General features: G+C 41.0%; 1 protein-coding gene across 1 annotated transcript; it reads left to right on the top strand.

Annotated features, from left to right (window-relative positions):
• Positions 1–131: 131 nt before the first annotated feature.
• LOC119731292 (marginal zone B- and B1-cell-specific protein-like) lies at positions 132–27,113 on the top strand (the record flags this gene model as incomplete). Its single annotated transcript, XM_038204428.1, is given in 2 exon segments — positions 132–508; positions 26,982–27,113. Coding segments are annotated over 2 exon segments (252 nt in total), but the record flags the coding sequence as incomplete, so codon positions are not given.
• Positions 27,114–27,587: the final 474 nt, after the last annotated feature.

Below are 27,587 nucleotides of genomic sequence, written 5' to 3'. Positions count from 1 at the left end.
ACCAGACTGTTCCTCATTTGCATACGTGTGCAAAAATCTTGCACATGCAAATGATCCAATACATGCAATACCAGGGCCTAGGGGTGAGAGAGCAGGTAGTGGTGGGCGCGTACTGCTCGACACCCTGGGGACGAGGTTGAAATAACCCGTACCCGGGCCCGCGCACCGTAAATACACGTGTCCGTAAGCAATTTGTCCGCGTCGCGCATTATGGTCACGGGCGATGGTATAGCAGTGGGAAGGTGCACTCCATGGTCAGTTTGTGATGTGATTCTACAAAGTCAAGGGCCGGCCCACTTGGTCAAAGTTAAACAACAGAAAGATAATTGCAGTTCTCAGGGCACAGTATTCAAAACGAAACCTTTGGCTTGCGAAAACGTCGAACATTATGATTCGTGAGCTCCTCTGCAAGTTCGTCTTCATCATCGCCGTCCTGTTTATTAATGGGGCAATAGTGCACGTGATTGGTGGAGGAGGAATGAAGTTCGAACCCGACGAAGATGCGGAGGTAGGTACATTTCAACTATCCTCGATCCTATATCTGCGCAGATAAGGCTTTGCAACCAAGTAGCTTAAAAATAGCAAAGCAGCCACTGTTTTCCTCAACAAAACTTAGGTAATCCTTACTTTTAGGACACCTCTATTTTTTATGAGTTCTGTTCAAAACTGACTTTTGCAGATGACTTTCCAGTACCAAAGTGACTTTTGCAGGCTAAAGCAGTCTTTTTTCTTCATAAACTCAAGTTAGTTGTAATTTTGAAAGCACTTTCAAAGAAAATGTGACTTTCCTACCTTTTTTTGCAGTCAGACGTCAAGTTGTAGTTCTCACAACACAAGTAGTGAAAGCCTTACATAATGAAAGCCGAATGCTGATTGGCTGCTAAAAAAATAAATAAGATGTTTATTTTTTATCAGCCAATCAGCATCGAGCTTTCATTGCATCGAGCTTTCATGTTTGCCATCTTGGTTTTGGAGTCTGTTTTCTGGTTGTCATCGTCGCCCTTTACCCCAAAATTTCCCTCATAAATCAAAGCCCTGCCCTCTTTCCACAAAATTAAACCTGCTGATATTCAAGAAGGTGTCATTGCCAATTGTTCAGATGTGTCAAGAAATATCAGAATGTCAATTATGAGTGTCATTAAGTCAACTGTTTTGGTGAGTCTTTCCCTTCCTATATAGGAACGGGGTCCTAAAAGTAAGGATTACCAAAACTTATCTTGTTGGTTTATGGATTATGAATGATCATCCACCGTACCGATTAACCCTAACTCCCTAGCCTAGGGGGTGTGCAAAATTATATTGAAATTAGAGGATTCAGGACTGTTACTTAGGGCTACTTCAAGAACTATGACAAGTATGAGGCTCCACGTAGTGGATACGTGGAGCCTCATAGTTCTAGGAGTAACTTGGGTCTCTTTATTTGTGGCAGCAAGCGGGGAATTCCAAAGCGTGCAGTTTTGGCGTTGTAGAAAAGAATCCTGCCTAATTCTGCGCAGGGGACGCTTCATGAAAAATATGTGCTGTCTGGGCCATGTAACTCAATATTAATTTTTTTTTTAATAACTTAGACTTGTTGGCTTTAGGAAAATATATTTCCTGAGCTTTTCAAACGTATTTTCTTTCTTTTTCCTTTTTTTTTTCAATGCCAATACATTTCGTAATTTCAAGATTATTTTCAATATCCTGTTGTGGAGATTTATACAAAGGCCAATATTTACATATTTTTTACATAAATAGACCAATCAACAGAGACAGTTTTTAAGATGTCGGATTTTAAAACTTATGATCAAACAAATTTCATAATAATAGAAGACATGTGTCTTTTTAGTTGCAACATAAGTTTTACAACCTTGTAGAAACTGCAAATTCTTATCTAGGCCTATGATAGCCCCATAAATGTGGCCTATTTACTGGACTGCCTCCGTAAACATAGGCCACACATCCACATGTACAAAAATCGTGTCGACGTTGCCAAATTTTGATTTTCACATTTAGGCTTAGTTTGTAGGATTTTTTTGCTTTAGAAGCATACTCACCCTCTTTATAGGCTAGTCAGAAAGTGCTGCCTTTTTCAGATGTCTAATTTTTGTGAATTTCATGTTGAAATTTTGATACGTGTACGTGTAAAAATGAATCTGGAAATTTTACTCACTACAGTTTCCTCAATAATCCCCGAAACTTATGCCTCGCAAAGTTGCTGTTGTGAGCATTGCATCACCAAAAATTCAGCTTTTAATTCTAATTTTGCAGAGAGTTATCGAAATCCAAACGTGAGACATCATGTTGATGTGTACTGCAATGCATTGTGCAAAAAAACTCCCTAGCTAGAACATTTTCATCTTGTAGATAAAACAGCGCCCTCTTGTTGATCTGAGTGAATGTAGAATGTTTCATTTTTTAACAGAGGGCGCTGTGTTCATTTGGCTATCAATTAAAAAACAAGTAAGCTGCAAGGCACTTCCTACACCTACCCAGAATACATTGGGAATCACACACCCATTTCCAGAGCATGGAGATTGACGTGGATGGTTTTTGAACTGCCAAAAACTTGCCTTAAAATTGGATTTAAGGTCTCAAATTTCGTAGGTGACATGCTTGCAACTTTATCATTTTGATGTATGTGTTGTGTGGGCATTAATTAGCCTAATGGTGAGTAAAAAAACGTCGGTAGTAATTTTGCACGTTTTTATGCACTCACGGTCCCATTCTGGGCTAGGCCTATGACATCTTGACTATAATGCTGATGATATTGGGAGACCAAGAAAGGTCACCTTTCGGTCATATTTTCGACTTCTGCAGGTCCGGAAGCATCTGGCTGCATTTTTACTTAGTAATAAGCTGTAAAATGCCGTTGTTTTCAATTTTTTGCCAGAATTCCCGATAGGAATTTCCACATTTGTTCGGCTTCTGGTTAAAGTTCGATCCCAGTGAATGTATGTAATTTTTTAGAATGCACGCCTTGCAAAATATAACTTAAAGGCGAGTGCGCAGCAATAGGAGCGTGTAGCTTGAGGAGGTCTGACGATGTAACATTCATGTCAGACAACGTTCGACTGTTACGGCGTCATAGGGAGTGCGGCGAAATCACGATTTTCTAAATCGTATTTGCAACTGTATAAAATGGTAGCTTGAGTAACTCTAGACCCGTGAACGTGGCGTTGTATAGTGAGTGCACGGAAATAAGAGCGCGTAGCTTGAGGAGGTCTGACGATGTAACATCCATGTCAGACAATGTTCGACCGTTACGGCATCATAGGGAGTGCGGCGAAATCGCGATTTCCTTAATCGTATTTGCAACTGTATAAAATGGTAGCTTGAGTAACTGTAGACCCGTGAACGTGGCGTTGTATAGCGAGTGCGCGGAAATAAGAGCGCGTAGCTTGAGGAGGTCTGACGATGTAACATCCTTGTCAGACAATGTTCGACCGTTACGGCATCATAGGGAGTGCGGCGAAATCGCGATTTCCTTAATCGTATTTGCAACTGTATAAAATGGTAGCTTGAGTAACTCTAGACCCGTGAACGTGGCGTTGTATAGCGAGTGCACGGAAATAAGAGCGCGTAGCTTGAGGAGGTCTGACGATGTAACATCCATGTCAGACAATGTTCGACCGTTACAGCATCATAGGGAGTGCGGCGAAATCGCGATTTCCTTAATCGTATTTGCAACTGTATAAAATGGTAGCTTGAGTAACTCTAGACCCGTGAACGTGGCGTTGTAAAGCCACGTTCACGGGTCTGGAGTAACTCCAGCTCCAATGCTCATCAGGAATTCCACATGTCGAATTCCTGATGAGCACTGGAGCTGGAGTCAAATTCCTGATGAGTAGGGCTGAGTCAATTCGAATAATTGAATATTCGAATATTCGACCTTCCAATCGATCGAATATTCGAATATTCGGTTATTTGGCCATTCCAAATTCCCTCAAGCAAAAATATGCCATACATGTACATGTAGTCAATGTACGTGAGCATTTCGGCATGCCATGCATGATTTCTTCACAGGTAAGTCAGGTATTTGACAACAATCAGTTGTTCTTCAGTCGTCAGTAATTTAAAGATTAACAATCACCAGAGAAGCTAGAGTGAAGGATTCCTTGTTTGCATGGGGGACGTATTAAGCCGTGAACCCCAAACACGGCGGGTGGCGTCAGCTATTGTGACTCTCCGACCCTTAACTCGCAAACAGGAACCGAGCATATCTATAAAAGTCTACAAAACAGTGTACTTCCTAGTCACAGTATTGAGGATAAAAAATCACTTTTATAGTAACAACTCGCACTTTTGTCACCAAGAATTGAGGAAATGATTTTATATCATTTTAAATAAACTTATTCTCAACAACCAAAAACTCCAAGAAAAAAACCTATGATATTTAATGTCTTTATTCAATGAAATATGGGTCTTTGAATTGTAAATGCATATTTAAGTTTATGCAAATAATGGGCCTGGGCGCAGCATACACACGCCCCAGCTTGACACGTGCAAAGCACTATTTCCTTGTTTGCCCACAGGGGATGTATTATAAGCTGTGTACCCAAAACACGAAGGGTGACATTTCAGCAACCCACCCTAAAGATAATAAAATCGCCAGCCGAGCTCCGGCGGGCGCATTGTTGGCGGGATAATTAGGGCACAGGTGCGCTGACCCGGTTCTTTTGTCTGGCTAAGTGCGTGCTCTGGAGATAACTTTCTAATAAATAGGCCACTAAAAGGTTTGGATGGATTTTTTTCTGATATGGTTGGTCTTATAGTTGCCTGACATCCTTTTATGCTATTCAGAACTTTAAATTTCAGACTTTTGGGGAAATTTACGACAACTATATGCAGTATTGTACACCTTGTGAACTTTGACCTTGGCCTGACCTTGACCTAGGCCCCCAAAACCGGGCACCCCCCTCTAGAATGTCTTCTAGGGACCTATACAGTAAGTGTACCAAATTTGGTGCTTTAATCCGGCGTGTCACAATCTTGCCCAAAATTAGCTCTAAGCCACCGGACTAGTGTGCGTGCAATCACGTGACCCTTGCTTCCGGTCGAAAAAGGCCAAAACCGGAAGTGGCTTATTATTTAAAAGTGGTAATAGATGTGAACTTGCTTTCAACGGTGTTCGTCTCTTGGGTAATAGTATTCTTCAAATCATCTACAGATGACGTCATGCAATCTTCGAGCGCCCTCTAGCGACAGGTTGAACATTTTCAAAAATGTATTTTGAATAGATGTCTGTGGCGAAGTTTGTCGGAATTGCCTAAATATTGGCGTATATGATGACCTTGACCCTCTTAAGACGTGTGCGAAGTTTTAGGCGTAAGACGTCATCAGACCGGAAGTTATAATGAAAAGACTGTTTTTCCTTTGAAAATTCCTGAAAAATCAACCATGGAAGTTTTTATATTACATGTAGTTTTTACTTTAAATGTCGATTTAAGGGTAGGTCTAAAACATTTCAAAGCTCCTGAGGCAATAAGCGAACTCGGACATGCCCTGCGCACGCTTAAAACATCAGGTTGACAATACCTCTGCTTTAAAACATGCACAGGATGTCCACAATGTACATGTACATGCACGTACGTTGTACATGTACATATCGTATGCCAGTCAGCCAGCAGCGCACGTGTTGCCGCCGAGGTCAAATCCTGTTCACAGTGACCGTTTTAGCCGATTTTCGGCTAACTTGACAGATTTTATGTTCATGCATAGTCAGGGCCGTATTATTGATAAAAACAAATCATAATGCGGAATCATTGAAAGTTACCACAGGCATAGTCCCTATAGCAAAGTTCTGTCCCGAAGATTGACGTCATGGTGACGTCATCAAGTGATTTATTATGGTTTTATGAATAATTAATTTTTCCCATAGACTTTGTACACAGCTTTCTGCACCAGTCTTTTCCTATACAACACTGATATACATTGTATCTTACTGAGTAGTTCTGAACTTCGGCCGAGAATTACTATGAGAAGGAAAAAAAATCGTATTTTTTATTCTCTTTCATTTGATTGAAAATATTCCCAAGAGTCAGAATATCAAGTAATATTTTATAAAAATGTTTCAGTTTAAAGGCAAATCACGTATTTAAAGGTGCAGTTTTTCTGCAGTGGGATTTTTAGCCCATTGACTTTGTACACGTTTTCAAGCCACCATTTTTACAACTTGGCGATCTGGAATCGTCATCAAAGTTACAGCCAAGGAAGACCCTCATACACAAATTATGCCAAGACTATGACATCATTGACGGTCATGATGACGTCGTCACCTAATTTTTTATTGATTTTTGACAATTTACGTGCATATTCTGAAAACCTATACCTACAGAACTGTAAGTCCGATTAGGTTGAAACTTGGTATGTGGCTAGACCGGGATGTTTTGTAGGTAAAAAATGAGATGACGTTATGATGACGTCATCCTGAGATTTTATATGAATATTTGAATTTTTTGACCTTTTAGCCATATCTCACGAACGCAACATGCAAAATTCAAAATTCTTTTTGTATTTGGTCTGTTAGGTAATACAATGTAGGTATTAGCACAAAATTTTGAAAAATGCGTGGCGTTATCATGACGTCATCAAAATGCGATTTTTCAAAACACATATAAGGAAAGGTTCGATTGTCATGAAACTTGGTGGGTAGGTAGATAATCGTACTAGTATGCAAAAACCGAAGTGACGTCACGATGACGTCATCGTTTTTTTAATGATTTTTTAAATATTTATAATTTTATTCTGCTTCAAAACATTGCACACTTTTTTCATCGGATTGACATTAAACTTGGTTCAAATCAAGGCCACAATGACAAGATGCGCATTGAGAAGGGTTTCAAAGATGACGTCATTGAAGGGCATGTGACGTCATGTGATAAAATTATATTTTAGGAATTATTCTAAGCATTTTGAACAACCTTTAACTGCATGATGCACTCTGAAAAGTGATTGCAAAAGGACCAACGAAACATAAATATTTGTAAAATGCGAAAAAGCCCTGTGTTCTGTTTGCAAACAGACATACAGCTCTAGTTTTTTTTTTCCCTTTTCAGTCATTTTGCCCATAGCATTTGTACACTTTTTTTTGTTACCGGCACTTAGGGCACTAAAATCAATCCGATTGACTTTATACTTGGCACACACTTAGACCAGCATCTGAAGTTGTGTGCCGAACATTGACATCATCGTGACGTCATCATGAGTCACGTGACGTCACATTATATGCCATTTTTCTATGGTGACCGTTTTCTAGCAGAATTCGGCTAGATCTGACAGATTGGGCTATATCTCCAGAACTACAGGTCCGATTGGATTGAAAGTTGGTACGTAGCTAAACCGGAATGTGTTATAGATAAAAATTTAAATGACATCACGATGATGTCATTACGTGACATGTGACATCACAATATAGGTGCATATTTTGAAGGCCTATATCGCCATGACTACAGGTCCGATTGGGTTGAAACTTAGTATGTACCTAAACCGGGATGTGTTATAGATGAAAATTTAAGTGATGTCATGATGACATCATCACGTGACATGTGACGTCACAATATAGGTGCATATTTTGAAGGCCTATATCTCCATGACTACAGGTCCGATTGGGTTGAAACTTGGTATGTACCGGTACCTATAAACCGGGATGTGTTATAGATGAAAATTTAAGTGACGTTACGATGACGTCATCACGTGATGTGACGTCGTCACCTGACATGTGACGTCATTTTAAAAATTGCATATTTTGAAGGCCAATATCTACAGAACTACAGGTCTGATTGGGTTGAAACTTGGTATGCACCTAAACTGGGATGTGTTTTAGATGAAAATTTAAGTGACGTCATGATTTAGTCATCACGTGACGCCATATCAAATGTGCATATTTTCAAGGCCAATATCTACAGAACTACAGGTCTGATTGGGTTGAAACTTGGTATGTACTTGAACCGGAATGTGTTATAGATGAAAATTGAAGTGACTTCATGATGACATCATCACGTGACATGTGACGTCATACTAAACGTGCATATTACGAAGGCCAATATCTACAGAACCACTGGTCCAATTGGATTGAAAGTTGGTATGTACATGTAACTAGACCGGGATGTGTTATAGATGAAAATTGAAGTGACGTCATGATGACGTCACCATGGGTTATGTGACGTCTCGTTAAAGATTAATAGATTTAATCTTTAAAAATCAATATAAAATCAACCGTGAGAGACCTGAACATGATTTTTGCGGGAATTGATAGAATTATTGAGGGTCTTCATTTTTTTAAATATGTGCAAAATCACGTGACCCTTTCTTCTGGTTGAAACGGGAAGTGCCTTGTAATTTAAAATTGGTGAAAGATGTGAACTTGCTTTCAACGATGTATGCTCTGGCTAAGTTCTTCTTTACCATAATATTATAGTTATAGATGAAACTTTATGTGACGTCATCATGACGCCATCACGTGACATGTGAAGTCATCATTCAAAGCCCTATGAGAATGGAATCACATATTATATGCCATCATTTATTATAAACAGAACGTAGTGCTCAATTGAACAGTTTCTTGCTTGATGGAACATATACCGGTACTTGAAACTTTACATGTCACATGTCACAAAAAGTTACCGAAACAGCCCTGTGTTTGTCCACAAACATCTTATGATTGTATTAAATTGTGATAGTCAAATTTGCTAGACTGTTATTATAATTGTTTGCCTGATTTACTTTCTGTGCATGTGGCTTTCCTGTTTTGGTGGGTGCTTTTTGGCAGGGTTGGTTGCTTATCGGCGAGGGGTTGATTCGTCCCCCTTGGATAGCAATCTAGGAAATATTTATTAAAGGGCGATTTGCCATTTTATAGGCCAATATGCACAGGAAGTACAAGTAAACTTGTTTGTTATTTTTTTCCCTTGTTTTGGCCTTGTTTGTGTTCAACTACCAATTTAAATTGGAACTAGAACACATTTTTGGTGGGCGTGGTTGAGCTGTTCGCCCAATATTCAAACTTATATGTTCTTACATTTGTCCGACATGTACTTCGCGTTATTCAATCATTCTTAATTTATTTATAATCACTGAATCCATACTGCCAAATTTGATGTAAATAATAATAATAATAATAATTTAAGTATTCCATTACAGAAAATAACCTTACCTCTGTTTACCTACATTTGCATATCAGCGCGCATGCGCACAAACATTCGCTGAAAAGAATGGCGCCCAAGCCACACCCTCATTGTCCACTGCATGCCCCACGCCCACAAAGGACCCTGTAACGTAATAGCTCGTCCTAGTTTTTTCAGCGACGCGTAGTGTAAAGACATACAATTTTTAGCTGTTCTCGCTGTGATTACAAAATGGTGGACTCCTCCAAAACCAAGAAGAAAACTGTCTCAAGCCGTTCTACTGGAAAGTCACCCTCTACTCAATCCAAGCGTGATAATTTCTCTGCTACGACTGGGTCCAATCTCCCGGGTTCGGCAGTTGGAATTTCTCCGGGGTCAAAGAATTCTCCAATGAGAATTACGGCCACTCCCCGACAAATCCCGCATTCTTACGGCAGTCTGCAGGAGCACATGCACGCTTCGGAACAACAGGTCGACTCGCATGTGCAGGCGGGACGGCGGGGCTTGGCGTTTGAAACCCAATGGTCCCTCGGTAATCCGACCAGCCCCGCCAGGTCACAGAGGCTTGGGGCACCACCACCACCACCAGCATCTTCAGTCAGCCATACTAGGGGTTCGTATTCTCAACCTAGTTTTACAAGCGAATCTCGGCGAGATTTTCTTCATCATTCGGAGCCTCACACGTGGTCCTTTTTCCCGAACGATCCTCGTCACTTCGACCACAATACTCGCACTCCGTATCCACTCAGTGTTCCAACCTACGACCCGCGGGTTTATCCCCAGACTTTTCCGATGGGATTTTCACACTATTACACACCTTATCAGGGTAATTCTTCACATTCTCCGCGAGATCATGGCGTACCTTTCACAGGACTAAGACTCCGTTCTCCGCAACGCTTCGGTGAACACACCAGCCGGGCGGGGAGAGAACGCCGCGATTCACGGCGCTGTTCCCGGTCTCGTGCGCGCGCGGTCCCGCTCGGACTCCGACGATCGACATCGGCGCCGACATCATTCTTCTCGTCATGATCCTGATTACTCACGGTCGGATTCTGGTCATCGAAGCCGACACTCTTATTCTAGATCTCCTTCAAGGTCTTCTTTTTCCTCGGGCCAGACAGTGGATGAAGATAGTCTCTCCAAGGTCCAACGGGCTAATCTTACGATGACGGAAGTGGGTAAGATCCTTCAGTTTCCACCCCCTTCCCCAGTCGAATCTACTCGACCTTCATATCGCAGAGATTCTGGTACTCGTAAATCTAAGCCTTCGCAGCCCACTTTTCCTATTGATAGAATGTGTGCTGACTCTATGAATGAGTTCCTTAGTCAGGTGCAAAACAAGCAATCTCTCTCTTGGGGACCGAGCAGGTTTGCAGGCATGTTCAACACCAATAAAGCGGACACTGATAGATTCTTTTCTACCCCTTCCTTGTCTTCTGAGGCCAAAGACTTGCTGAGACGTGAGAATCCGCAATCTCATCAGCAAATTTTTGATGCTAAGACGAAAACACTTGACAAAAGAATTGTCTACTTGGATAGCCATCTGCGTCAAGGGGCCAAAGTGGCCTCTTTCTCCATCCTGTTGTCGGATACCCTTGCTCGATGTTATGGAGATCCTTCCTGATTGATTGTCTGAGTTTTTGCCTCAAGGAATTTAGTTTGGGTTTTGCTTCAACTTCGTTGCTGCGACGCTCCCTTGTTGTAGACAAGTTGTTTCTCCCTTCACTTGGGGCGAAGGATCGCATGCTAAACCTTCCCCTGGCTGGGCGTGATCTCTTTGACAACAGGGTCGACGAGACTATGTTACATGAAGCCCAACGCCTCAAAGCTGAAGACAAGTTCGATCTTCGTCGGCGTTCAGCCAAACGCCCCTCTACATTTGCCCCCAGCCCAGCAAGAAGTATCAACCCCCGTTTTCTACCGACAAGGGCTCCAACCATTCCAAGAATCAGGGGCATCAGTCTTCTTCGTCTTCCCCCAGCTACACCAGGAGACAGCACCCCAGATATTCGCTGCCCGTCAAGTCCTGGGGGTCGCGAGGTTACAAGGGCCTTTGACTACAACGCAGTTTTCATCACTCCAGCTTTGGGTCCAGTAGGTGGTCGTCTTGGGGAGTTCAGTCAGAGATGGTCTCTCGTAACCTCGGACACTTGGGTTCTTCAAACTATCTCGACAGGGTACCGTCTGGAATTCACCAGCAACCCTCCTCTACGACCTCCAAGACGACCAACTCCTGTTCCCTCAGATCCTGCACGCCGGGCAGCTTTGGAGATAGAAATCTTCTCTCTGATAGACAAGAATGCCATCATTCTGCTTCCAACGGGGTCCACTCTTGGCGTCACCTCAACCTTTTCCTTGCGCCGAAAAAGTCGGGCGATTGGCAACCTGTCACACTCATCCTCTGGCGTGGAAGGTAGATGCCCTCAGCTTCGACTGGACAGGAATGCATGCTTATGCCTTCCCCCCGATCTCTCTCATTCAACGGGTCCTGACAAAGATAGAGTCAGAGCTATCCAGAGTAGTCCTCATAGCTCCCTTCTGGCCAAGACAGCCATAGTTTCCTCGCCTTCTGGATCACCTGGTTCCTCACCCCTCATACTTCCCAACCGGCCAGACTTCCTGTCACAACTCGGGTCTCACATTCTGCATCCGGATCCATCCACTCTCCATCTTTGTGCCTGGATGCTCTCAAAGTCCCCTTCCGATCAGCTGGACTTTCGGAGGAAGCTACGTCCTTGGCAACCAAGAGCAGACAGAGATCCACCAGAAGAATTTTTAATGGTAGTAGACTTCTCCACTTCACCAAAGAGCTGTCAATCCCCGTTCTGCATCTGTAACTTCGATTGGGGATTTCTTTCTTCACCTTTTTAATTCAGGCCTTCAAATTTCAACAATTAAGGGCTACAGCTATTGGTGTCCTTCATCAGGGTTTCCATGATGGCACAACAACCTCATCCAATACATCAATTTCTCACATGATACGCGGTATCATCCTTGGGTCACTTGCCTTAGCCCCATGCGGAACCAACAGGTACATTGAAACTCTCCTTTCTGTCAGGTTGCGAAACCCATATTCTTACTGGCTGCTGCAGTAGCTTGCCTTAAGAAGGGAATTTCACTAAGTTACCAGGTCATAGCCATTGGCACATGACTGCATTTATTTTATTCCATAGATGAATTTCAACACAAGGCATAAATCAACTTATTTTCAGACCAGATATTTCCGGCCAAGTTGACATCCTCTCCATATGTAGCAAAGGATATGGTGGTGCCCCATGCGAGCTCTGCAGAACTACAATGCTCACACTGATGGCCTTCAAGAGGCTTCATCATCAAGCAAATGCTCGTACAGTCATCTAGCATCATCTTCAAGCCTCTGTGACCATGATCGCTCGATTGTTGGTGCCACCAAAGAGTGCCCTCCCGAAATCGAGGATCTAAATCTCAAGCTCAGGAAACACCCAGCGTGACAACTTCCTGAACTCAACTGCTTGGAGCTTCCTTTTCAGACACAGGGAACAGTACTCTCTTTTTCAGGTATCAGAAAAGCGGACTGCTGGAAGAACCCTTACACTGTCACACCTTGCTTATAGCTGTTGTGCAAGCAGAGGGTTGCATTAGCAGAAAGTCTTCCAGGAAACTGCACAATCAGCAGCTCGCAAAGCCCGCAAAGCTCCTTTAGAATAGATAGGCAGCACCCGGGTATGTCTAAGCAACCTTTTTATGCCATTTAGAATTGCATGTAGGCCTAGTTTAGACTTTTAAGAACCACTGCATGTCCCTCCCCCCCCCCCCCCCCCCTTGAGACTTTCGGTGCTACTCTGCAAATGTAGGTAAACAGAGGTGAGGTATTTTCTGTAATGGAATTCCCAATATCCAAAGGGATTTTCCATTCTAGTAAGAAAATACTCACCTCTGTTTACCATCCCTCCCTTTAAAAAAAAAAAAAAAAAAAAACTAGGACGAGCTATTACGTTACAGGGTCCTTTGTGGGCGTGGGGCATGCAGTGGACAATGAGGGTGTGGCTTGGGCGCTATTCTTTTCAGCGAATGTTTGTGCGCATGCACGCTGATATGCAAATGTAGGTAAACAGAGGTGAGTATTTTCTTACTAGAATGGAAAATCCCTTTGGATTTTGGGAATTTTTGAATTAAAGGCCACAAGAAAATTATCAGTGGCTAACAGAATTGAAACGTCTTGTTCCTTCTAAAATTATTGTTGTGTTGCTTTCATTTAACTGGCGGATCCCCGAGTAGGTTTCGTTACAGTATCAAAGCAATAAAAGGTATAAGCAAACTTCACAATTGACAAATAACGGACATCGTTTTGAGAATATTCCTGTTAGAAATGAAGAAGCAGTAATTTGCATGGAGCCTTGTTTTTCCACGTAACCTTTTCCGTCCATGATTGATGAAAAAATGGGATCGATTTCTTCTCAACCAAAAAACAGCTGCCTCTACTTTACTCCAGCTATCTTCCGTACTTAGATGGGGTGGACTCGACTACAGCACTGCTCTATACTATTGGTTAAAGAACCATGTTTTGTGTCCCTTCACTTAAAACATCACGTGATGGAGTCATGGAAAATCGAAATGAAGCCAAATTGCCAATCAAAGGATAGTACGGTCATTAAATAAGCACGTACTCATCTACAAGGGAATTCCCCAAGATAAGAAATAACTTGCTTGGGCAAGCCACGTGATGGCTCCGCAGTACATGTGCAAGCAAGATTTTCCCCTCGTTTACGCTTGTCTGGTGTTTTGTTCACGAGTGTGTTAAGACCTGTATAAAAATGCTTTTATCTCACCTCGTATGCATGTGGAGCTTTTCAGTTACCGGAACTATTTCAGATATTTAATCCTGGGATTTGTTGTTTGAAAATTGCGGACGATTCATCGCCACTAAGTCACGTGAACGTGACTGACGTGTGTCATGCATTATGCATGTTTGTGGACCCCATTTACGTTCGGGTGGACTCCGCACAGCACATGGCTTGGTGCAGCATACAGTGCCACAAAACTGAGGTCATGTTTTAAGTTCACCAGTGTTTCATATGAAACTTGTCCGCCAAAACCAGAACAGGCACGATATTTCCCTTATGAAATGTCCGAGACTTTATTGCCATTCGCCTACCTGGAAACCCCCCCCCCTCTCAATTCATTAAAGGCATAGATCTGTAGGGAAAGACGAAGTACAATGCGATTTATGACCGACCATGGCATGCACGGCATGCTTGCACCAACGAAATATCCATGGTCTACACAATTTGTTTGTTCATAACCTGCAAGAACAGCCTGTCAATATAAGCAAGCATTTGTAGTGAATACACATAATGACTATGTTTATAAGTGTTGCGTAATAAACCAGTCAGGCGTGACCGGTGGCTGGGCATCCTGCAGCCCTGCTGCAAGGCAGTCCATGTCCAGCAATACCAGAGTGAGCGTCAATTTGTTGTCTGTTCCCTCCAGGACCAGCGGGCACGGGCTCCGACCTATTAACTTAAGGTACGAATTACAACATTGGCGACGAGCATAAATAGTTACGTGCGATAATATTCTCAATTGTTGATGTGAAATTACTAGTTGGTAAAAACTATCTATACTGTGTGAGATTTTTGGAATTTTCTCATGCAGTTTTTCTAAGAATATTTTGAAAATTACAGACCAACATTTTCAGCACATTTAAGAATTTCAGAAAACTATTTTGGAATACACCTATATTCAGCTTTCAGAGTAGGCAAAATACATTTACAAATGTAGACTAAATTTGTTCGTCGACAATAATCTTTTTGTCAAATGTTGTTGACGTCGGTCGAATTCAAATATTACGATATACATGTAGTCTGCCTTATCCTCTTTGAGCATTTATTTCGATACAATCTGCATTTGCTGAAAGTATTGAAATACGCTGAAATTTTTTGACTATTTTAAATCTCTGGTTACTTGTATATTGATAAAATTATGTATACTCTATGTATATAGAAAGTTGGTATTCCTGCGAGCGTCATGTTCTACGTTAAATTTGTCCAAATTGCCTAACGGAAATTGAAAATTAAAGTTCATTTATTTTTGGCGATACGCATTCAAAGTTCAATGTACATTGGTACTGTCAATCAGGTCAATCTGTTGTGCGTCACTTCAACAGGGGCGTTGACAGTGCACGTATATGTATATCACAAGTGACGGGCAATTAAAGCCACTCATTAAATACCAACTTTCATATTTCGTTAATTTGATTTTGCCAATTTGTGTTCTAAGTATGAACCTGTAAGCCAATATGGCCCTGAACATTAATAAGGCTTCCCTTAAGGAATTGACAACTTTGTCAGGCATTGGCATTAAATACGCCCAGACCATAATTTCCATGAGAGAAACTAAGGGTACGGTAGTAATAGATAACTTTCATGAAACCCCTGCACTGCAAACCAAACTCCACGAACTAGTGGAAAAAGACTTAATCTCATTCCATGATCCAGATATCGCCACTCCACTTGGCCAAGCGGAACAGGGAAAGGAAGATAAACTAGATAAAATGATTCATAGCATCGACATTTTAACGAAACATATTGGTGTCTTGTCAAAGGTTGTAGAAGATAACACTGTCACAGTTGTCAGTACTCTAACATCGTCCATGGGAGCCATGACCGAAGCCGTAGAAAAACTATGTGCCCAAAACAAACACCTTGAAGAAAAGATTTCAAGTATGCTGAAGACCGAGTCCCAAGAAGAATTGCACACAAAAACAGAAATAACTTGGGGACAAAGTGGTAGACGCTACTCTTAAGGTCATAGGAGAAAAGGCCCCTCCATTGCCAACGCTTATTCTTGGTTCGATTCAACAAAATAAATCAGAAAATGGGAATGATCAAAAGCCTCACCCAGAGCAGGGTGATCAAGCAGAACAAAAGCCATTGATCGCTCCCTGCCATTCGGGATCTGAAAAACTCCCCTTCCAAATTCAAAGTGAACAAGCAGAACAAAAGCCATTGTTGCCTTCGTGGCATTCAGGATCTGAAAACTCCCCTCTCAAAAACCAAGTGAAACAAGCAGAACAAAAGCCATTGTTCGCTCCCAGGCAAGCAGGGTCAGAACCGAATCCTAATCAATTACCTGGGCAAAACACAAAAACTCAAAGCCTTGGAATTTCAAGCCATGCAAATCCTTTACAACACACTGCCATGCCTGCATCAACAACCCCCTCAAGCCGCAACATGGCTTCTACAAGAGCATCGGCCATTTCAGTGCCCAAGTTACTCCCCTATGATGGAAAAAATGACTTCCATGCGTTCATAATTAAATTTGAAGTGGTGGCTGAGTGCTGCCAATGGGAAGAATCCACAAAACTTTTGCAGCTTGTGGGTGCGCTAAGCGGTAAAGCGTTAGATTGCTACGCTTGGCAAGAGCCAGAAAGCTAGACTGGTCTGAAATCAACCAAAACATGCATGGAATCCTTTCATACATAAGGAATCCACATACCTGTAGTAGTAATTCGACAGGTTCCAGAATGGTTTCCGCAGATAACACGCCAAAGATGGTACATGGGTGCCAATTAAACCACCAAATTCCAAGCTAAAGTCCCTGCCTCCTCGAAACTCAAACTCACCGCACGTGGCTCAAGTCCATCGGCTCGTGCACGAGCTGGATCACCATCACAGCTCATTTGCTTTAATTGAAATCAGGCAGGCCATTTTGCTCGGGATTGTCCAAACAGGAGAATAAAATCACGATCACCATCTCCCACAAGTAGGGCGCGACCTTTAAACTGTTAGAAGCAGGTCGTGTTGACCACCGTCCGGCTGTAACCAAGGGTCTTGCTAGAACAAAATGCGTTTGGAGAGAATATTTCCCAACAAAACAACTTGGGGATCCAGTTAAGAGAGGTGCAGGTATCATCAAATGTGATGCGATCAAGCTACATGAGTCGTTTGTCGACCCTGGTCAAATTTTTTTTTTTATTGCAGATTTGAAAAGAGTACAACCTCAGCATTACTGCTGTGAAAACCGCATGCTGATGCCATCATTAGTTCACTAATTATGGAAGTTGAAACACCAAGAGATGTGATGAAGTGATGTGATGAAGTGGCCCTATTTTGGCCTGTATCTCCAAATAAAAATTCCTGACAAACAACTCATTTAGCTTGATCGCATCACAATTTATCATGGGATTAGTCTTGTAATACCAATAAAAATACAAGGAGTCCCCACTTATGCAATTGTCGATACCGCTGCTCAAGTGTCAATAACAAGTGAGGGATTGGCGAAACAATTAAGCCCACCACTGAAAACGACAGAAAAGGTCTTACTCAGAGGTGCTGAAAAGTCCAGTAATATGATCGCCGCCAGAGTCCCAAGACTACCACTAGAAATAGGAGGCATTGATTACCCTTGGGATATCCTAGTTGCACCGATTGTAGATGAATTCATACTTGGGTTGGACTTTCTAAAAGCAAACAATGCCAGAATTGATTTGTCAAACGATGCCGTTATTCTCAATGGTAATCTAATACATGCAGATATGCGGAAGAATCAAGATCAACTTTATTCTGTACAAAGAGTTGAACTGAAAAGGAAAACTGTTGTACCTCCTAATTCACTGGTTAGCGCAGAAGTTAAATTCAGTCACGATTCCGACAAGCTCTACATGATTCATGCGCCTGAGCTTGTTCATAAAGGTTTGAGTATACCTTACAGTCTGGTCTCCTTAAAGGATAACACAAAACACTTGCATACAGCCAAAAACGGTCCTTTCGTAACTCTGCGGAACGATAGTGATCGATATATACACCTTAAAGGGGGACACTTGATCGGTAGGGCTGAAGAAGTTATATCAGATAGTGAACATTCAACAGATGCCCCCCCCCCCAGACCTTGAGATATACCAGCAATGTCAGTCAAATGGCGAAAGCCAGGAAATTACTGTACGACAGATACAAGAATTACCCTTACATGTTGTTGAGCTTTGGCAACATTCTAGCAAAAATGTAACCCCTGATCAAACAAACACACTAGCCAATGTCCTTTCTGAATTCGGTGATGTGTTTTCAAGAGATGACACTGATTTAGGGAGATTCTCCTCGATAAAACATCCAATTAATACCAGGGATGCAAGGCCAAAAAAGCAAAAGATGAGAAGAACGCCTTTGGGGTTCGAACAAGAGGAAAAGGTCCATCTAGATGCCTTTCTAGCAACAGGTGTGATCAAACCCTCATCTTCAGACAGGGCCTCTCCCCCTGTACTAATTAGGAAAAAAATGGGAAGGTCCGCTATTGCATTGATTATCGAGCTCTAAACAGTGTAACTGTCGAAGACGCTTTCCCTCTGCCAAATATTGACGAATGCTTAGACATACTCGAAGGCACCAAGTTTTTCAGCACTCTAGATATGAGTAGCAGATATTACCAAATTGAACTTGATGAGAATGACATGCATAAAACAGCTTTCACTACCAAATACTGGTTATTTGAGTATCAACGCATGCCGTTCAGACTATGCAAAGCCCTGGCCACATTTCAGTGCGCAATGACCCTCATACTCAAAGGACTTACTTGGAAGGAGGTCCTTGCATATCTAGATGAAATGATTTTTCTGGGCAAAGACTTTGAGGGATCGGTACGAAAACTCATAACTGTCTTAGCAAGGTTCCAAAAACATAACATCAAGCTAAAAGCCAAAAAATGCCAATTGCTTCAGACAGAAGTAATTTTTCTGGGGAAACTAGTCAGTGATAGGGGAATCTCGCTAGAACCTTAGTAGCATCACAGCAGTTCAAAATTGGCCCATACCCATTTCGAGTAAAGATGTAGAGAAATTCATGAGGCTTGTCAACTACCATAGAGCACATATCAAAGACTTGGCAAAATTGGCACAACCCCTATATGAACTTACCAAGAAATTTGCCTGGCTAAGTGAACATGAACATGCATTGCAGCAACTAAAACGAGCACTTACTACGAGTCCGGTATTGTCCTTTCCTAGAAAAAACAACGACAACCCTTTTATCATAGGTACCGATGCCTCTGAATTTGCTATTGGAGCAGAATTACTTCAAGTTCAGGATGGGGTTGAACGAGTACTGGGGTACGGGAGTTACATATTGTCGCCAGCCCAAAGGAAGTACTGTACTACTCGTAAGGAGCTCCTTGCAGTAGTTAGATTTACGCGCCAGTTCTGTCACTATGTCCAGGGTCGTAGATTCTATGTCCGAATGGACCACAGTAGTCTTGTATGGTTAATGTGATTTAAGAACATATCTGGAATGTTGGCAAGGTGGATGGAGGAACTTAGTCAATACAATATGACATGGTAATTTTGCATAGGAAAGGGACAAAACATATCAATGCAGATTCACTCTCTCGGATCCCAAGCGACATATCAAGTTGTGACTGCTATTTCGCGGGGTGTGACGTTCAGAACCTCCCATGCAGAGGCTGCAAGCACTGCTCGCGTGTTCACACCCAATGGCAGCGATTCGAGGATGACGTTGACGATGTCATTCCTCTGGCCGTCCACAAAATCACTAGGAATAAAACATCTCACCATTCAGTGCAAATCCAACACAAACAATTGCTGATATCATGGTAACGGGGGCCTTGACCCTGACAACCAGTTTTTGCTGGATGAGGGAAAGGTCTCTGTAGCCCCACCACCTACACGTTTTGACTGTGGAGGTCCTGATTCTAATAACCAACCTGTACTGGGGAATGCATCTGTAGTTCCAACAAAGGAAAATACAGCAAGTTCAAATGGGTTAAACCCTAACAACCAGCACATGCTGGATGAGGGAATTACCCAACAGTCAACTGAAGAAGTATCAATATTCACCAAATACTCCAGTTTACAGTTAAGGGACTTACAGCTCAAAGACCCCGATCTCAAACACTTGGTTAAATGGAAAGAAGAATCAATAAAAACGGCAGGTACGTTTGCACCCCAACAGTATGAACTGCAAGCTCCATCTCCTGCAGTAAAATACCTGTGGACAAACGCCCCCCCCCCCTCCTCCAGTTGTCTGGCGGAGTTCTGTATTACAAGTGGTATGATGATCATTCACATAAGTTGTTATTATTCGTTCCAGCAACGTTGCAGCGTGAAGTCCTTAATCTTTGTCATGGCACCAAAATGGCTGGGCATCCGGGTATAACTAGAACATTACAAAAAGTGCGACAAACATCATTCTGGTATAAGATGACAAAAGACGTTACTCTACATGTTAAGGCATGTAGAGAATGCAATGTATATAAGAAACCAACACGCAAAGCAAATGCGCCAATGACAAAATACCTTGCGGGGGCACCAGCTGAACGGATACATCTCGACATTCTGGGTCCATTCACTCAATCGTCATCAGGCAACCAATACATTCTAATGTTGATCTGCCAATTTACCAAAGGGATAGAGGCGTATCCCCTTTCTGATCAAACTGCGGACACGGTTGCAAAAGCTGTAATAGACAATTTTATCTCTCGGTTTGGGTGCCCCCTGCAAATACACACGGATCAGGGTAAAAACTTCACAAGCTCTCTTTTTAAGACAGTCTGTGATTTACTTGACATCGCAAAGACCAGAACAACTCCTTATCGGCCTTGCTCAAACGGCCAAGTTTTATTTCTGTAGAATGAAGAGAAGAGTAAATACAACAGAACGCTTTTACAAGTAATGAGGTGTCATTTAAAGGGGATGGTACCAGAGGTGGCAGCAAGTCATTTTTTGCAAGTCCAAGTCAAGTCACAAGTCATTGTTTGCAAGTCCAAGTCAAGTCACAAGTCATTAGGTCCAGTCACAAGTCAAGTCACAAGTCCTTAGGTCCAGTCACAAGTCAAGTCAAAAGTCATTTGGTCTAAAAACAAGTCAAGTCACAAGTATCTTTGTCCAAGAACACGTCAAGTTGCACATTATTTTGTCCAGCTGTAATAAGCTAAAAGAATTAACCTGGCGTGAACTTACGAGTTATTTTGAACATGCCTCCTTAATTCCCCTTTTTCAATGTGTTGCAATTACTATTCTTGTAGTTTATCACATATCTGTCGGATATTAGCCCTTTGTATACTTTGATAAATTTACTTTACATTGTAGAAATAAATGTTGAGATGACCGTAAAAAAAAGACTTCCTCACTCGATTACATGTAGTATACTAACACTTTATTGTTCAATTTTCATGTATACTAAACGCCTACCAATGGGTTAGGCTATCCGGTATTTTACATGCAATTGACAAAGGCCTGCTTTCTTTTCATGAAAGGTTCCTTTCAAAGTTTGTTCAACCAATACATTAAGCAAGAGACAATTGGTCATTGAAAACAATAGTTTGTTGTGACAGTCTTATTGAACACTTTTAAACTAGTGGGAACTATTCATTTTACTGAATTCAGTCACTGAGGTCTATTTTCTGGAATGAAAAAGCTAATTAAAAGTATAATAGCTTAATTCAAGTGTATTGGGTCGCTCGAGTAGCGTCTGACTTGGGTTGGTAACAAGTCATTTTTTGCAATCCCAAGTCCAGTCACAAGTCATTGTTTGCAAGTCCAAGTCAAGTCACAAGTCAAAGCTGGTATTTACAAGTCAAGTCACAAGTCACAAAAATAGCGACTCGAGTCCGACTCGAGTCCAAGTCACATGACTCGAGTCAGCAACTCTGGATGGTACTTGAGTGGGATAAAGATCGACCCATATTAACAGCCGCTATCCGCTGTCTCCCAAACCGGTATACAGGCATGACCCCTAATTTAATGATGCTGGGCAGAGAAGTTAGACAACCAGTGGACTTAGTATTCAGCTCACCGCCCAATAGCCAAGAAAAGGATGAACCTTACGCTTATGTAAGGGACCTAAAAGCTAGGATGAGTAGGCCCCTTTCTCTAGCACGAGAGCACATTGGGTCGTCACAAGTACATCAAAAGAAATACAATCGTAACCGCATATATGAAGTAATTTTTTTTTAGTGAAATAAAAAAGAAAAAGAAAAAAATATGTTCAGGCCTGGAATAACTCTATAAAGTCCTAAAGATTTAATAGAAATATATAATATTAATTAAGGCCACAAAAATGCATATAGTTTTACTCCCAACTCTCCGGTTTCTCACTCATTGTAGAGTGTACACAAACTTTCTTTGTATGAGATGATTATCATTATTTGCCATAGCTGCTTAAATATATTTACTTGCTGACCATTTAGCGGTATTAGTTGTATAAATGTACGCCTCTTAGTACATGTAGTTTAGTTTTGGTAAATGTTTATCCCTAAAAATTTCTTTCCACAAACTAATGTTGATAATAAATGTTTGTGTGTATGTTTTGCATAAATATACAAAATATACCCATTGTATGACAATGGATCATCAGGTGGGAAACTAAAAAAAAAACACCCCCCCCCCCCGAAAGGTCGAGAGGAAAAGACAATTTTTAGTGTTATATTTATTCATTTATTTATTCAAACAAATTGTTTATTTGCCCCACTGCCTTTATGTCTTCTCATCAGATATAAAAACAAGAAAAAAACTAGATTTATGTTTGTAGACAAACACACGGCTGTTTTGGTAATTTTTTGTGACGTGTGACATTTAAAGGTTCAAGTATAAGTTCCATCAAGGTAGAATGTGTAGTTCTGTTTATAATAAATGGTGGCATATACTATGTGATTACATTCTCATAGGGTTTGAATTATGACGTCACATGTCACGTGATGACGTCATGATGACATCACATCAATTTTTATGTATAACTATAATTTTATGGTAAAGAACAACATATCCAGAGCATACATCGTTGAAAGCAAGTTCACTTCTTTCACCAATTTTAAATTACAAGGCACTTCCGGTTTCAACCAGAAGGAAGGGTCACGTGATTTTGCACATACTATAAAAAATGAAGACCCTGGATTTATTCTATCCATTCCTGCAAACGTCAAGTTCAGGTCGTTCACGGTTGATTTTATAGTAATTTTAAAGATTAAATCTAATAATCTTTAACGTGACGTCTCGTGACCCATCATGACGTCATCGTGACATCACTTCAATTTTCATCTATAACACATCCCGGCTTAGGTACATACCAAATTTTAACCCAATCGGACCTGCAGTTCTATAGATATTGGCCTTCAAAATATGCACGTTTAATATGACGTCACATGTCACGTGATGACGTCATTGTGACGTCACTTCATTTTTCAACACTTTCCGGTTTAGGTACATACATGTACCAAGTTTCAACCCAATTGGACTTGCAGTTCTTGAGATATAGGCCTTCAAAATATGTTTATTTTATATGATGTCATATGTCACGTGATGACGTCAAGTTAATTTTCATCTATAAGAAATCCCGGTCCAGGTACATACCAACTTTCAACCCAATCGGACCTGTAGTTCTGGAGATATAGCCCAATCTGTCAGATCTAGCCGAATTCTGCTAGAAAATTGTCACAATAGAAAATTCGCATATAATGTTACGTCACGTGACTCGTGATGACGTCATAATGACGTCAATGTTCGTGGCACAACTTCAGATGCTGGTCTAATTGTGTGCCGAGAATAAAGTCAATCAGATTGATTTTAGTGCCCAAAGTGCCTTCCGCTGTAAAAACGTGTACAAATGCTATGAGGAATGGCTGAAAAAGAAGAAAAAAAAACTAGATTTATGTTTGTGGACAAACACAGGGCTGTTTCGGTAACTTTTTGTGAAATATGTATGTGACATAGTTTCAAGTATAAGTCCCATCCAGGAAGGATGTGTGGTTATGTATATATTAAATGGTGGCATATAAATATGCGATTTCATTCTCATAGGGCTTTGAATTATGACGTCCCATGTCACGTGATGACGTCATGATGACGTCACATCAAAAAAGAAAATAATTTGTTATTGTATTTTTATGTCATGTCAGGCTGATAGGACAACATGTGCGGTAGAGTGGTCAGGACCAATACAGTTCTGTAAATATTAGCCTTCAAAATATGCACGTCAGCTGTCGTCTTTAAAATGACGTCACATGTCACGTGATGACATCATCGTGACGTCACTTCAATTTTCATCTATAAAACATCCCGGTCTAGGTACATACCAAGTTTCAACCCAATGGAACCTGCAGTTCTGTAGATATATGCCTTCAAAATATGCTCTTTCAATATGACGTCACATGTCACGTGATGAATTCATCGTGACGTCACTTCATTTTTCATCTATAACACTTCCCGGTTTAGGTACATACCAAGTTTCAACCCAATCGGACTTGCAGTTCTGGAGATAAAGGCCTTCAAAATATATGTTAGACGTCATATGTCACGTGATGACGTCATCATGACGTCAAGTTAATTTTCATCTATAAGACATCCCAGTCCAGGTACATACTAACTTTCAGCCCAATCGGACCTGTAGTTCTGGAGATATAGCCCAATCTGTCAGATCTAGCCGAATTCTGCTAGAAAATGGTCACAATAGAAAAATCGCATATAATGTTACGTCACGTGACTCGTGATGACGTCATAATGACGTCAATGTTCAGGGCACAACTTCAGATGCTGGTCTAATTGTGTGCCGAGTATAGAATGTCAATCGGATTGATTTTAGTGCCCAAAGTGCCTTCCACTGTAAAAACGTGTACAAATACTATGGGGAATGGCTGAAAAAGAAGAAAAAGAGAAGAAAAACTAGATTGATGTCAAGTATGTTTGTGGACAAACATAGGGCTATTTCGGTAACTTTTTGTGACATGTGACATGTAAAGTTTCAAGTATAAGGAAGGATGTGTAGTTCTATTTATAATAAATGGTGACATATAATAGGTGACAACATTTTCATAGGGCTTTGAATGATGACGTCACATGTCACGTGATTATGACGTTACATCATGATGACGTTACATCAATTTTCATCTATAACACATCACCGTCTAGGTATACACCAACATTCAACATAATCAGACATGTAGTTCTGTAGATATTGGCTGTCAAAATATGCACTTTTAATATGAGGACACATGTCACGTGATGACGTCATCGTGACGTCACTGAAATTCTCATCTATAACACATCCCAGTTTAGGTACATACCAAGTTTCAACCCAATCAGACCTGTAGTTCTGTAGATATTGGCCTTTAAAATATGCACATTTAATATGACGTCACATGTCAAGTGATGACGTCATCGTGACGTTACTTAAATTTTCATCTATAACACATCCCTGTTTAGGTACATACCAAGTTTCAACCCAATCAGACCAGTAGTTCTGTAGATATTGGCCTTTAAAATATGCACATTTAATATAACGTCACATGTTACGTGATGACGTCATCGTGACGTCATTTATATTTTCATCTATAACACATCCTTGTTTAGGTACATACTAAGTTTCAACCCAATTGGACCTGTAGTTATGGAGATATAGGCCTTCAAAATATGCACCTATATTGTGACGTCATGGGTCACGTGATGACGTCATGATGACGTCAATGTTCGGCGCACATCGTTAGATGCTGGTCTAAGTGTGTGCCGAGTATAAAGTCAATCGGATTGATTTTAGTGCCCAAAGTGCCTTCCACTGTAAAAACGTGTACAAATGCTATGGGCATTGGCTGAAAAAGAAGGGAAAAAAAATTAAAATAAAACTAGAAATGTGTTTGTGGACAAACACAAGCTGTTTCGGATATTTGAAATACTCTGTGCACGTGATGAACACTTGATGAAGTCACTTCGAATGTCATCTGCCAAGAGAAAAGTCAATCAGACATATAGTGCCAAAGTATGAATTGAAAAAAAAAGTGTACAAAACATATGCGGAAAAATGCATCTTTAATGTGAAGTAACCTTACACCTGATGATGTCACGATCACGAATTTCTTCTAGGACCATCTGTGGGTGGTGGTCTAAGTCTGTACCAAGTCTAACGTCGATCGGATTTACGAAAGTGCCAAAGTAGAATGTTTCAAAACGTGTACAAACCCTATTGGGACAAATTCATCTTTAATGTGACGTAACCCAACACCTGATGACGTCACGATCACAAATTTCTTCTAGGACCATCTGTTGGTGGTAGTCTAAGTGTGTACCAAGTTTGACGTCGATCGGATTTACAAAAGTGCCAAAGTGGAGTGTTTTATAACGTGTACAAACCCTATGGGCAAAAATGCATCTTTAATGTGACGTAGCCCAACACCAGATGACGTCACGATCAAAAATTTCTTCTAGAACCATCTGTGGGTGGTGGTCTAAGTATGTATCAAGTCTGAGATCGATCGGATTTACGAAGAGGCCAAAGTGGAGTGTTTTAAAACGTGTACAAAACATATGGGGAAAAATGCATCTTTAATGTGATGTAACCTGACACCTGATGACGTCATGATCTCAAATTTCTTCTAGGACCATCTGTGGGTGGTGGTCTAAATATGTATCAAGTCTGAAATCAATCGGATTATAAAAAATGGCAAAGTGGACTGGTAGAAGAAACGTGTGTTAAACCTATGGAGAAAAAGTCTGAAAAAGGAGAAAAAAAAAAAAAAAAAAAAAGAAAAAAAAAAATCTTATCGAAAACAAGAGCTGTTTCGGTGTGTCACCGAAACAGCTAATAAATAAAAACTTTAACGAAAACAAAGGCTGTTTCGGCTGGTTGCCGAAACAGCCCAAAAAAAATTTAAAAATAAAAACTTTAACGAAAACAAAGGCTGTTTAGGCCGGTTGCTGAAACAGCCAATTAAACACTATACCAGTAGTCATGACTTTTTATCGATAGTCACCGCAACTATTGAAATTCACTAGTGGTACAGGCCTAGTACGTATACCGGTACATGCAATGTTTGAACCCGATCGGCCTTGTAGTTCTGTAGATATATTTTTATTAAGTTTAAATGAACTGATTGCATATTAACATGATATGTTACCATTGTTTAAAGGTGTACGATTCTGGATTTGCCTCATCTGGTAAGATGTCCTTTACAACTCCTGACCTTGATGATGAGGACCATCACTCACTGCACATGCCAGACCAATTGCTGTGTGATGCATGCCAAATACTAGCACACATGGTAAGCTTATAATAACTCTGTACTTAACTTGAATTTGATGGGGGTTCTTCTGGGTAAGTTGTCTCACTTCATGGACCACTTTAATTATTTTAAATCAGGAGGTGTTACAGTGATGAAATTTCCTATAAAAAGTGGTTATTTCTCATTTTTCCCCCTGCTATTTTGACATTATTAATGCTCACATTCAATCTCTCAAAAAAGTAACGATGCCACATAGGCCATTAACCCCTCCCCCCCCCCCCTAAAATGGTACATTTTAGGGGGGGGGGGTTAACCTGTACATACCGAATCAGTCCAGCTTCCCAGCCTGGTTCATTCAGCCTGTGTAGCCACTTTTAAAACCACATAGCAATTAATGCTTTTTTAAGTTTATCCACAAGATTAACACATGTTGTGGTTGTGGTATGTGGTCTACATGTAAGTCCACTATCTTTGTTCTTGACGTTCCTCATCTACTCCGCAATAAGTGGGGAA

The sequence above is a fragment of the Patiria miniata genome, unplaced genomic scaffold (genome assembly GCF_015706575.1).
Source record: "Patiria miniata isolate m_02_andy unplaced genomic scaffold, ASM1570657v1 HiC_scaffold_23, whole genome shotgun sequence".
Lineage (NCBI taxonomy): Eukaryota > Metazoa > Echinodermata > Asteroidea > Valvatida > Asterinidae > Patiria > Patiria miniata.
This window is presented reverse-complemented; position numbering and strand designations above follow the sequence as displayed.